This window comes from Salmo trutta, unplaced genomic scaffold (assembly GCF_901001165.1).
Source record: "Salmo trutta unplaced genomic scaffold, fSalTru1.1, whole genome shotgun sequence".
Taxonomy (NCBI): Eukaryota; Metazoa; Chordata; class Actinopteri; order Salmoniformes; family Salmonidae; genus Salmo; species Salmo trutta.
Window position 1 is genome coordinate 2,995,560 of NW_021823104.1, and position 13,000 is coordinate 3,008,559.

The 13,000-nt window shown below is 48.6% G+C and overlaps 1 protein-coding gene across 1 annotated transcript in view; it reads right to left on the reverse strand.

The window, feature by feature from the left end:
• The window catches only part of tnrc18 (trinucleotide repeat containing 18), an 89,316-nt gene continuing 76,316 nt past the window's right edge, over window positions 1–13,000 (reverse strand). The window contains exons 24-32 of the mRNA XM_029747707.1: window positions 11,892–11,967; window positions 11,434–11,542; window positions 9,337–9,453; window positions 8,982–9,128; window positions 5,287–6,608; window positions 4,429–5,082; window positions 3,516–3,752; window positions 2,500–2,574; window positions 1–356 (exon numbers count right to left, since the gene is read on the reverse strand). Coding sequence (XP_029603567.1) covers window positions 153–356; window positions 2,500–2,574; window positions 3,516–3,752; window positions 4,429–5,082; window positions 5,287–6,608; window positions 8,982–9,128; window positions 9,337–9,453; window positions 11,434–11,542; window positions 11,892–11,967 — 2,941 coding nt within the window. The 3' untranslated portion in view covers window positions 1–152. The remainder of the gene's footprint in view (window positions 357–2,499; window positions 2,575–3,515; window positions 3,753–4,428; window positions 5,083–5,286; window positions 6,609–8,981; window positions 9,129–9,336; window positions 9,454–11,433; window positions 11,543–11,891; window positions 11,968–13,000) is intronic.

Consider the following 13,000-nt stretch of genomic DNA (forward strand, 5'->3'; position numbering starts at 1 on the left):
GTCTGTAGTCTCTCTCTCAGTCTGTAGTCTCTCTCTCTCTCTCTCTCTCAGGTGGTCTTCCGTTCGTTGGATGAAACGTTACGAGTTGACAGGATCGACCTTCGGCGTTTGGTTCGAGGTCGAGGGTCCGGTATCGTTAGCGTGTTGGTTCATCAGATGACGGGGACTCCGTCCGTGCTGTAGATCATACCGGTGGTGGGTTCATACGTCCCGGCCAGGTAGTACAGGTCTTGGCTGTCGTCGTAGCGACGCGTCAGACTCATGGCGTCGTGCTCTGACACGCTGACCACCAGACACTTGTGACTGACCGTCTGGACGTCGTTCTCGTCGCTGTGGGACGACTGGTACAGAGCCCGCTGCAGAGACACACACGTTAACATCTACCGACATGCTGACACACAATTAAGGAAAATAACTGTTTCTGTGGATGTAAAGTAAGTGGTGTGGGGTAGGGTGGTGTGGTAGGTTGTGTGGTGTGGGGTAGGGTGTGTGGAGTGTGGTAGGGTGTGTGGTGTGGGGTAGGGTGTGTGTGGTTTGGCAGGGTGTGTGTGGTGTGGGGTAGGGTGTGTGTGGTGTGGGGTAGGGTGTGTGGTGTGGGGTAGGGTGTGTGTGTGGTGTGGGGTAGGGGGTGTGTGGTGTGGGGTAGGGTGTGTGTGGTGTGGTAGGGGGTGTGTGGTGTGGTAGAGTGTGTGTGGTGTGGGGTAGGGTATGTGGTGTGGGGTAGGGTGTGTGGTGTGGTAGGGTGTGGGTGGTGTGTGGTGTGGGGTAGGGTGTGTGGTGTGGTAGGGTGTGTGTGGTGTGGGGTAGGGTGTGTGTGGTGTGGGGTAGGGTGTGTGTGGTAGGGTGTGTGTGGTGTGGGGTAGGGGGTGTGTGGTGTGGGGTAGGGTATGTGTGGTGTGGGGTAGGGTGTGTGTGGTGTGGGGTAGGGTGTGTGTGATAGGGTAGGTGGGGTGTGGGGTAGGGTGTGTGTGGTAGGGTCTGTGTGGTGTGGTAGGGTGTGTGTGGTGTGGGGTAGGGTAGGTGTAGTAGGGTGTGTGTGGTGTGGGGTAGGGTGTGTGGTGTGGGGTAGGGGGTGTGGTAGGGGGTGTGTGGTGTGGTAGGGTGTGTGTGGTGTGGGGTAGGGTAGGTGTGGTAGGGTGTGTGGGGTAGGGTGTGTGTGGTGTGGGGTAGGGTATGTGTGGTGTGGGGTAGGGTGTGTGGTAGGGTAGGTGGGGTGTGGGGTAGGGTGTGTGTGGTGTGGTAGGGTGTGTGTGGTGTGGCAGGGTGTGTGTGGTGTGGTATGGTGTGTGGTGTGGGGTAGGGTGTGTGGTTTGGGGTAGGGTGTGTGTGGTAGGGTCTGTGTGGTGTGTTGTAGGGTGTGTGTGGTGTGGGGTAGGGTGTGTGTGGTGTGGGTAGGGTATGTGTTGTGTGGGGTAGGGTGTGTGTGGTGTGGGGTAGGGTGTGTGTGGTGTGGGGTAGGGTGTGTGTGGTGTGGGGTAGGGTGTGTGTGGTGTGGGGTAGGGTGTGTGGTTTGGGGTAGGGTGTGTGTGGTGTGGGGTAGGGTGTGTGTGGTGTGGGGTAGGGTGTGTGTGGTGTGTGGTAGGGTGTGTGTGGTATGGGGTAGGGTGTGTATGGTAGGGTAGGTGGGGTGGGGTGTGGGGTAGGGTAGGTGTGGTGTGGTAGGGTGTGTGTGGTGTGGGGTAGGATGTGTGTGGTGTGGGGTAGGGTGTGTGGTTTGGGGTAGGGTGTGTGTGGTAGGGTGTGTGTGGTATGGGGTAGGGTGTGTGTGGTGTGGGGTAGGGTGTGTGTGGTGTGGGGTAGGGTAGGTGTGGGGTGGGGTAGGGTGTGTGTGGTGTGGGGTAGGGTGTGTGGTGTGGGGTAGGGTGTGGGGGTGTGTGTGTGGTGTGGGGTAGGTTGTGGGGGTGTGGGGTAGGGTGTGGTGGTAGGGTGTGTGTGTGGTGTATGGTGTGATAGGGTGTGTGTGGTGTGGGGGTGTGTGTGTGTGTGTGTGGTGTGTGTGGGGGTGTGGTGGTAGGGTGTGTGTGTGGTGTGTGGTGTGGGGGTGTGTGTGGTGTGTGTGTGTGTGTGGGGGTGTGTGTGGTGTGGGGGTGTGTGTGGTGTGTGGTGTGGGGGTGTGTGTGGTGTGTGTGTGTGTGTGTGTGTGGGGGTGTGTGTGGTGTGGGGGTGTGTGTGGTGTGTGGTGTGTGTGTGTGTGTGTGGGGGGGTGTGTGTGGTGTGGTAGGGTGTGTGTGGTGTGGGGTGTGTGTGGTGTGGGGGTGTGTGAGGGTGTGTGTGGTGTGGGGGTGTGTGATGGTGTGTGTGGTGTGGGGGTGTGTGATGGTGTGTGTGTGTGGGGGTGTGTGTGGGGGGGTGTGATGGTGTGTGATGGTGTGTGTGTGTGGGGGTGTGTGTGGGGGGGTGTGATGGTGTGTGTGGGGGTGTGTGTGTGGGGGGGGGTGTGTGATGGTGTGTGTGGTGTGTGTGTGGTGTGGTAGGGTGTGTGTGGGGGTGTGGTCTCACCTCCATGAAGTCTTTCCTCTGGTTGGAGGAGAGCAGAGATGAAGGAAGAGACTGACCAGACATCTGATCCCAGTTCTACAACAAGAGAGACGGGGGAGGGAGGGAGAGAGAGAGGGGGAGGGAGAGAGAGGGGGAGAGAGAGAGGGGGGAAGGGAGGGAGAAAGAGAGAGAGAGAGGGGGAGGGAGGGAGAGAGAGAGAGGGGGAGGGGAGGGAGGGAGAGAGAGAGGGGGAGAGAGAGAGGGGGAGGGAGAGAGAGAGAGAGAAAGGGGGAGGGAGGGAGGGAGAGAGAGAGAGGGAGAGAGGGAGGGAGAGAGAGGGAAGGGAGAAAGAGAGAGAGAGAGAGAGAGAGAGGGAGAGGGAGGGAGAGAGAGGGAGAGAGAGAGGGAAGGATAGAGAGAGAGAGGGAGGGGGAAGGGAGAAAGAGATTCAGAAACCCAAATAATATCCAGAGCTCTCCATCCTTCGTTTGGAATCTGATTGATTGATTGATTGATTGATTGCTTCTGTGGACAGGTGTCTGTTTTACAGGTAACAAGTTGCGGTTAGGAGCACTCCCTTTAAGAGTGTGCTCCTAATCTCAGCTCGTTACCTGTATAAAAGACACCTGGGAGCCAGAAATCTTTCTGATTGAGGGGGGGTCAAATACTCATTTCCCTCATTAAAATGCAAATCAATTTATAACATTTGACACGTGTTTTTCTGGATTATTTTGTTGTTATTCTGTCTCTCACTGTTCAAATTAACCTATTAAAATTATAGACTGATCATTTCTTTGTCAGTGGGCAAAACGTACAAAATCAACAGGGGATCAAATACTTTTCCCCCTCACTGTAGGTAACTCTGACCCCTACCTTCTCCGGGTGATAAAACCAGTTAACCTCTGACCCCTACCAGGGTTGGTCTCCTCAGGGTGGATAAAACCAGTTAACCTCTGACCCCTACCTTCTTGTGGTGTAGTTTCTTGCCAGGGTTGGTCTCCTCAGGGTGATAAAACCAGTTAACCTCTGACCCCTACCTTCTTGTGGTGTAGTTTCTTGCCAGGGTTGGTCTCCTCCGGGTGATAAAACCAGTTAACTCTGACCACCATGTTGGATCCCCAGCTCTCCCACATGCTCTGGATCTTCCCTATGAAGGGCAGGTTGGGTCGGCCGGCTGACAGGAACACAGCGCAGTCCCCGACACCAATCATCTCTCTCCCCCGCACGATGGCCTTGTAGAACAACTTCTTAGCCTTCCCTTTCATACCACGTCTCTGGAGACAGACAGACAGGCAGGCAGACAGACAGGCAGGAAACAGACAGACAGGCAGGCAGACAGACAGGCAGTCAGACAGACAGACAGACAGACAGACAGACAGACAGACAGGCAGGCAGACAGACAGGCAGGAAACAGACAGACAGGCAGGAAACAGACAGACAGGCAGACAGACAGACAGGCAAGAAACAGACAGGCAGGAAACAGACAGACAGACAGACAGACAGACAGACAGACAGACAAGAAAGACAGGCAAGAAAGACAGACAGACAGACAGGCAAGAAAGACAGACAGACAGACACAGGCAAGAAAGACAGACAGACAGGCAAGAAAGACAGACAGACAGGCAAGAAACAGACAGACAGACAGACAGACAGACAGACAGACAGACAGACAGGCAAGAAAGACAGACAGGCAGACAGACAGACAAGAAAGACAGACAGGCAAGAAAGACAGACAGACAGGCAAGACAGAGACAGACAGACAGGCAAGAAAGACAGACAGACAGACAGAGACAGACAGACAGGCAAGAAAGACAGACAGTCAGACAGAGGGTATTGTAGGGAGACATTTTTCTGGCTAATCTTCGGGAAACCCAACAACAAGAACAACAAAAAAACGGACTCAAATGTCATCGAGAACTTCAATCCCCAAGTGTGCGTTCTCCCTCTCACCTGTGTGGGTTTGCCGAACCACTTCCAGAGCTGTCTGGCAGGCAGGAAGGCAGAGATCTTGGGTCTGTTCTCTACGCTCGGTAATCGCTGTCTCTTAGCCAGCTCCTTGGTGGTGGGGAGGTGCCGAGCTGGACGACCCCGGGGCCTGCCCACCGACCCCACACCTCCCTGGGTCTTCTGCCGGGCTGGACGACCCCGAGGCCTGGCTGGCTTGGAGGACGGGGAGATAGACGTGGGAGGAGACGAGGGAGATTGATCTTCTTCTAATACTTCTTCCTCCTCCTCCTCTGCCTTTTTCAATTTCTTCATTTCTTCCTCCTTCTCTTCCTCCACCTCAACCTCGTCCCGTGGGGTAGTTGGAGACGGGGAGACGGGGAGAGGTGCAAGGGGAGCTGGGGCGGTCTCCTCGTCAGAACTACAAGAGGACTCTTCGTCAGTGGAGGAGGAAGAGGAGGAGGAGGAGGTGCTAGAGGAGGACGAAGAGGAGGAGGCTGGGGAGGAGGGGTGGGAGCAGCTGGAGCTACACTTCCTCTTCTTCCCCGTCTCTTCCTCTTCCTCAGATCCTGAACTACTGCTGCCGTGAGAAGCCCCTCTCTCCTCCCTCTCTTCCCCTCTCTCCTCCCCTCTCTTCTCCCTCTCCTCCCCTCTCTTCTCCCTCTCCCTCTCCTCCCCTCTCTTCTCCCTCTCCTCCCCTCTCTTCTCCCCTCTCTTCTCCCTCTCTCCCCTCTCTTCTCCCTCTCCTCCCTCTCTTCTCCCTCTCTCCCTCTCCTCCCCTCTCTTCTCCCTCTCCTCCCCTCTCTTCTCCCCTCTCTTCTCCCTCTCCTCCCCTCTCTTCTCCCTCTCCTCCCCTCTCTTCTCTTCCCCTTGTTTTGTGCTCTCCTCTCTCTTTGGTTCTCTGTCCCCCCCTCCACCTCGGTCTCTCTCTCTGCCCAGAGAAGGCGTTCTGTAAGCGGGTTCTCTCCCCAGCGGCCCAGCTTCGCTCTCCGGAGCCCTCCTTTTTACCCTCGCCGGTTTCTGGATGGCTGCGGCCGCGACAAGGGGTGTGTGTTCTTGCCGTAAGCCCCTCCCCTCCAGCAGCATCAGAGCCTTGGTCTTCTTGGTTTTGGGTGAGGTCACGCCCTCGTGGTCCAGCTTTACTAAGGGTTCCTCTGGGAGGGCCTTACGCCCCTGTCCCAACCCGCCCTCCCCCGGGACATGCCTGGGTCTGGAGATACCAGGAATAAAGGTGCTAGGGTCAGGTCTGGGTCTGGCAGCAGAGTGGTCTGAGCTGGTTCTGGGTTTGGAGGTACTAGAGCTGGGCCCAGGGCTGGTTCTGGGTTTGGAGGTACTAGAGCTGGGCCCAGGGCTGGTTCTGGGTTTGGAGATACAAGAGCTGGGCCCAGGGCTGGTTCTGGGTTTGGAGGTACTAGAGCTAGGCCCATGGCTGGTTCTGGGTTTGGAGATACTAGAGCTGGGCCCAGGGCTGGTTCTGGGTTTAGAGGTACTAGAGCTGGGCCCAGGGCTGGTTCTGGGTTTAGAGGTACTAGAGCTAGGCCCGGGGATGGTTCTGGGCCTGGTAGAAGGATCCAGGGTGGGTCTGGGGGGTTTGTTATGGTTCTGTTTGGGTCTGGAGATTGCTTTGGGAGCGGTTCTGGGTTTGTTGTGATCAGGATTAAAGTTAGCTTTAGACCCAGGTCTGGGAAGTTCTGCTGTAGAGTTAGGTCTAGGTTTGGATTTTGGTACCGAGGTAAGGTTAGTTTTAGGGTTAGGTAGAAGAGGGTTTGGTCTGATGGTAGGGGAAGTAGGGTTGGGTTTAAGTAGTGAAGGGGAGAGTTTAGACTTAAGGTTGGGTTTAGGGTTAGGTTGGGTACTGACGTTACAAGAGGTGAGGTTGGGTTGGCTGTACAGGTCCACCCTTAGTACCTTCCCGTAAGGGGCTGGGTGGTAGAGAGAGGGGGGCTTGGGAGAGGCCTGAGCTGAGCTGGGTCTCCTGGTGTTCTGGCTGCGTGGGGAGGCAGGCAGGCTGGGGGTGCTGGTGGGCTTGGAAGGTCGGCCGGGAGGCCTGGGGGAAGACAGGGGTTTTTCCTGAGCAGGTCTCTGGGAGGAGGAAGGCCTGTCTTGGGCTGGTCTGGTGGGGAGCTGAGCCTGGCTGGGTCCCGGAGGGGACATCTTCTCCAGGGGGTCTGGGATCACTGGGGGCTCTAGAGGGAAGGAAAGGCAGGAGTTAACAAATGACAGACCTGAGTTTACAGAACTTGGAACTTAATAGGTTAACCTGATATGGATAGGGGGCAGTATTTTCATGGCAGGATGAAAAAACGTACCCGATTTAAACTGGTTACTACTCTTGCCCAGAAACTAGAATATGCATATTATTAGTAGATTTAGAAAGAAAACACTCTGAAGTTTCTAAAACTGTTTGAATGGTGTCTGTGAGTTTAACAGAACTCATATGGCAGTCAAACACCTGAAAAAAATTCAACCAGGAAGTGTAGGATCTGAGAAATGTAGTTCTTCTTTCTAGTCCCTTTCAAAACTACAGTATCTGTGCTGTTACGTTGCACTTTCTAAGGCTTCCATTGGCTGTCTAAAGCCTTCAGAAAGTGGATTGAGCCTTCTCCTGTCTCTGGGCAGAGTATAGGAGCTCAGTTACTGAGTGGTCTGCCTGAGGACAAAGAGATTGGATATGCGCGTTCCCGCGAGCACGATGTTTTTTATTTTCCTCCTTGAATTAATACACTATTGTCCGGTTGGAATATTATCGCAATTTTACGTTAAAAATACCATAAAAATTGATTTTAAACAGCGTTTGACATGCTTCTAAGTACGGTAATGGAACATTTTCACTTTTTGTGTCTCGAAATGCGCTCGCGCGTTACCCTTTGGATAGTGACCTGAACGCACGAACAAAACAGAGATATTTGGACATAACTATGGATTATTTCGAACAAAAACAACATTTTTTGTGGAAGTAGCAGTCCTGGGAGTGCATTCTGACGAAGATCAGCAAAGGTAAGAGAATATTTATAATACTAATTCTGAGTTTAGTTTGCCCCGAACTTGGCGGGTGTCTGAATAGCTCGCCGTGATGGCGATGTACTCAGAATATTGAAAAATGTGCTTTCGCGTGAAAAGCTATTTTAAAATCTGACACAGCGATTGCATAAAGGAGTTCTGTATCTATAATTCTTAAAATAATTGTTATGTATTTTGTCAACGTTTATGATGAGTATTTTTGTAAATTCACCAGAAGTTTTTGGTGGGAATACATTTTCTGAACGTCACATGCTAATGTATAAAGCTGTTTTTGGATATAAATATGAACGTGATTGAACAAAACATACATGTATTGTATAACATAATGTCCTAGGAGTGTCATCTGATGAAGATCATCAAAGGTTAGTGCTGCATTTAGCTGTGGTTTGGGTTTTTGTGACATGATATGCTAGCTTGGAAAATGGCTGTGTGGTTATTTTGGTCTATGTACTCTCCTAACATAATCTAATGTTTTGCTTTCACTGTAAAGCCTTTTTGAAATCGGACAACGTGGTTGGATTCAGGAGAGGTTTATCTTTCAAATGGTGTAAAATAGTAGTATGTTTGAAAAATCTAAATGATTGGATTTTTTTGGTTTTTGTATTTCGCGCCATGCGATCCCATTGGCTGTTGGCTAGGGGTTCCGCTAGCGGAACGCCTAGATGTAAGAGGTTTAATTAATAGACCTAACAGGAATAACAGAATTCACAGACCTAACAGGAATAACAGAATTCACAGACCTAACAGGAATAACAGAATTCACAGACCTAACAGGAATAACAGACCTAACAGACCTAACAGGAATAACAGACCTAACAGGAATAACAGACCTAACAGGAATAACAGATCTAACAGGAATAACAGATTTAACAGGAATAGCAGATCTAACAGGAATAGCAGACCTAAAAGGAATAACTGACCTAACAGGAATAACAGAATTCACAGACCTAACAGGAATAACAGACCTCATGGGAATAACAGATTTAACAGGAATAACAGACCTAACAGACCTAACAGGAATAACAGACCTAACAGGAATAACAGACCTAACAGGAATAACAGACCTAACGGGAATAACAGACCTAACAGGAATAACAGACCTAACAGGAATAACAGACCTAACAGGAATAACAGACCTAACAGGAATAACAGACCTAACAGGAATAACAGATCTAACAGGAATAACAGACCTAACAGGAATAACAGACCTAACAGGAATAACAGACCTAACAGGAATAACAGACCTAACAGGAATAACAGATCTAACAGGAATAACAGACCTAACAGGAATAACAGACCTAACGGGAATAACAGACCTAACGGGAATAACAGACCTAACGGGAATAACAGACCTAACAGGAATAACAGATCTAACAGGAATAACAGACCTAACAGACCTAACAGGAATAACAGATCTAACAGGAATAACAGACCTAACAGGAATAACAGATCTAACAGGAATAACAGACCTAACAGATCTAACAGGAATAAAGTCTCAGCGCTGTTCAAAATAGCATCGAGGTCTCTGATTGGCTCACCAGGTTTGGGTTTCTTGGCCGGTCTCCCTCTGCCCTTGGGGGCGGAGTCCCCTGCTTTAGGCCTCGTCTCACTGGTGTCCTTGCTGCACTTCCTGACACGCCTCCTGGAGCAGCTGGCCACTAGCAGCGCGGGGGAGGGCTCAGCACCTACAGGGGGGCAGGTTTAACATCTCAGACACACTGAACGACCCGACTGGGAAAGGATACAACAGAGAGTGTGTGTATCTGTGTCCGTGTGTGTGTCCGTGTGTGAGTGTGTGTCCGTCCGTCCGTGTGTGTCCGTGTGTGTGTGTCCGTCCGCCCGTGTGTGTGTGTGTGTCCGTCCGTCCGTGTGTGTCCGTGTGTGTGTCCTTACACTGTATCTTGTAGTCAGGGGGCAGCAGTCTGATGTGGGAGAGGGGGATGCGACCCGTGTCCCCGTCATCGAACTCCACCGTGATGAGGTCATCACTGTCATCACCGTCTGAACTTCCTGTACAGACAGGAAGGGGTGGGGTTTAAAGGAACAGGTCACCTAGATTGAAATGACTAGGTGGTGAGACTATAAAACAGTATTTATATATTGATGAGACTATAAAACAGTATTTATATATTGATGAGACTATAAAACAGTATTTATATATTGATGAGACTATAAAACAGTATTTATATATTGATGAGACTATAAAACAGTATTTATATATTGATGAGACTATAAAACAGTATTTATATATTGACTGGTGATGAGACTATAAAACAGTATTTATATATTGATGAGACTATAAAACAGTATTTATATATTGATGAGACTATAAAACAGTATTTATATATTGATGAGACTATAAAACAGTATTTATATATTGATGAGACTATAAAACAGTATTTATATATTGATGAGACTATAAAACAGTATTTATATATTGACTGGTGATGAGACTATAAAACAGTATTTATATATTGATGAGACTATAAAACAGTATTTATATATTGATGAGACTATAAAACAGTATATATATATTGATGAGACTATAAAACAGTATTTATATATTGACTGGTGGTGAGACTATAAAACAGTATTTATATATTGATGAGACTATAAAACAGTATTTATATATTGATGAGACTATAAAACAGTATTTATATATTGATGAGACTATAAAACAGTATTTATATATTGATGAGACTATAAAACAGTATTTATATATTGATGAGACTATAAAACAGTATTTATATATTGACTGGTGATGAGACTATAAAACAGTATTTATATATTGATGAGACTATAAAACAGTATTTATATATTGATGAGACTATAAAACAGTATTTATATATTGATGAGACTATAAAACAGTATTTATATATTGATGAGACTATAAAACAGTATTTATATATTGATGAGACTATAAAACAGTATTTATATATTGACTGGTGATGAGACTATAAAACAGTATTTATATATTGATGAGACTATAAAACAGTATTTATATATTGATGAGACTATAAAACAGTATTTATATATTGATGAGACTATAAAACAGCATTTATATATTGATGAGACTATAAAACAGTATTTATATATTGACTGGTGATGAGACTATAAAACAGTATTTATATATTGATGAGACTATAAAACAGTATTTATATATTGATGAGACTATAAAACAGTATTTATATATTGACTGGTGATGAGACTATAAAACAGTATTTCTCAAATGGGATGCTGTCTTCTCCAATTTTATTCTCCAAAAGCCAGCTATTACGCCGGCTAAACCCTGGCGGGGTAGAGACAGCGGTACTGTGCGTTACCGTTGACTACGGTGGCGGGGGTAGAGACAGCGGTACTGTGCGTTACCGTTGACTACGGTGGCGGGATAGAGACAGTGGTACTGTGCGTTACCGTTGACTACGGTGCCGGGGTAGAGACAGTGGTACTGTGCGTTACCGTTGACTACGGTGCCGGGGTAGAGCCAGCGGTACTGTGCGTTACCGTTGACTACGGTGCGGGGATAGAGACAGCGGTACTGTGCGTTACCGTTGACTACGGTGCCGGGGTTAGAGACAGCGGTACCGTGCGTTACCGTTGACTACGGTGCCGGGGGTAGAGACAGCGGTACTGTGCGTTACCGTTGACTACGGTGCCGGGGTAGAGACAGCGGTACTGTGCGTTACCGTTGACTACGGTGCCGGGATAGAGACAGCGGTACTGTGCGTTAACGTTGACTACGGTGGCGGGGGTAGAGACAGCGGTACTGTGTGTTACCGTTGACTACGGTGCCGGGATAGAGACAGCGGTACCGTGCGTTACCGTTGACGACGGTGCCGGGATACTGTGCGTTACCGTTGACTACGGTGCCGGGGTAGAGACAGTGGTACTGTGCGTTACCGTTGACTACGGTGCCGGGGTAGAGACAGCGGTACTGTGCGTTACCGTTGACTACGGTGCCGGGGTAGAGACAGCGGTACTGTGCGTTACCGTTGACGACGGTGCCAGGATAGAGACAGCGGTACTGTTGGCTCCAGTATGCAGCAATACGACAGCCTTCAGGGAGATTCCACGCTGATGGAGGCATCACATCCACAATCTAGAATAAAACACAGAATAAAACACAGAATAAAGACAGAATAAAACACAGAATAAAACACAGAATAAACAGAGAATAAAAGACAGAATAAAACACAGAATAAACACAGAATAAACACAGAATAAACACATGAATAAACACAGAATAAACACAGAATAAAACACAGAATAAACACAGAATAAACACAGAATAAACACATTAATAAACACAGAATAAAACACAGAATAAAACACAGAATAAAACACAGAATAAAACACAGAATAAAACACAGAATAAAACACAGTGACAAGGGCATCACATCCACAATCTAGAATAAAACACATCCACAGATGTAATGGAATGTACTCACAGCCTCCTGCAGGAGTTGTTCCAGACAGTAGATATGAGGTCTGTTTCCTCTCTCTCCCTCCACCACCACGCTGTAACTACAGAACAGAGGTCAGAGGTTAGGGGACAGGAGTTACTCCAGACAGTAGATATGAGGTCTGTTTCCTCTCTCTCCCTCCACCACCACACTGTAACTACAGAACAGAGGTCAGAGGTTAGGGGACAGGAGTTACTCCAGACAGTAGATATGAGGTCTGTTTCCTCTCTCTCCCTCCACCACCACGCTGTAACTACAGAACAGAGGTCAGAGGTTAGGGGACAGGAGTTGTTCCAGACAGTAGATATGAGGTCTGTTTCCTCTCTCTCCCTCCACCACCACACTGTAACTACAGAACAGAGGTCAGAGGTTAGGGGACAGGAGTTGTTCCAGACAGTAGATATGAGGTCTGTTTCCTCTCTCTCCCTCCACCACCACGCTGTAACTACAGAACAGAGGTCAGAGGTTAGGAGTGTATTTGCATTTGTATTTATTATGGATCCCCATTAGTTCCTGCCAAGGCAGCAGCTACTCTTCCTGGGGTTTATTATGGATCCCCATTAGTTCCTGCCAAGGCAGCAGCTACTCTTCCTGGGGTTTATTACGGATCCCCATTAGTTCCTGCCAAGGCAGCAGCTACTCTTCCTGGGGTTTATTATGGATCCCCGTTAGTTCCTGCCAAGGCAGCAGCTACTCTTCCTGGGGTTTATTATGGATCCCCGTTAGTTCCTGTCAAGGCAGCAGCTACTCTTCCTGGGGTTTATTATGGATCCCCATTAGTTCCTGCCAAGGCAGCAGCTACTCTTCCTGGGGTTTATTATGGATCCCCGTTAGTTCCTGCCAAGGCAGCAGCTACTCTTACTACTCTAAATGATTCCATATTGTGTTATTTCATAGTTTTGATGTCTTCACTATTATTCTACAATGTAGAAAAATAGTAAAAATAAAGAAAAAACCCTTGAATGAGTAGGTGTTCTAAAACATTTGACCGGTACTGTATATTATCAAGCATAATCACACATATTATCCAGATACTGACTGTTAACACTTGGTGGTCTATAGCAGCTTCCCACCAGAATTGGCTTTAGGTGAGG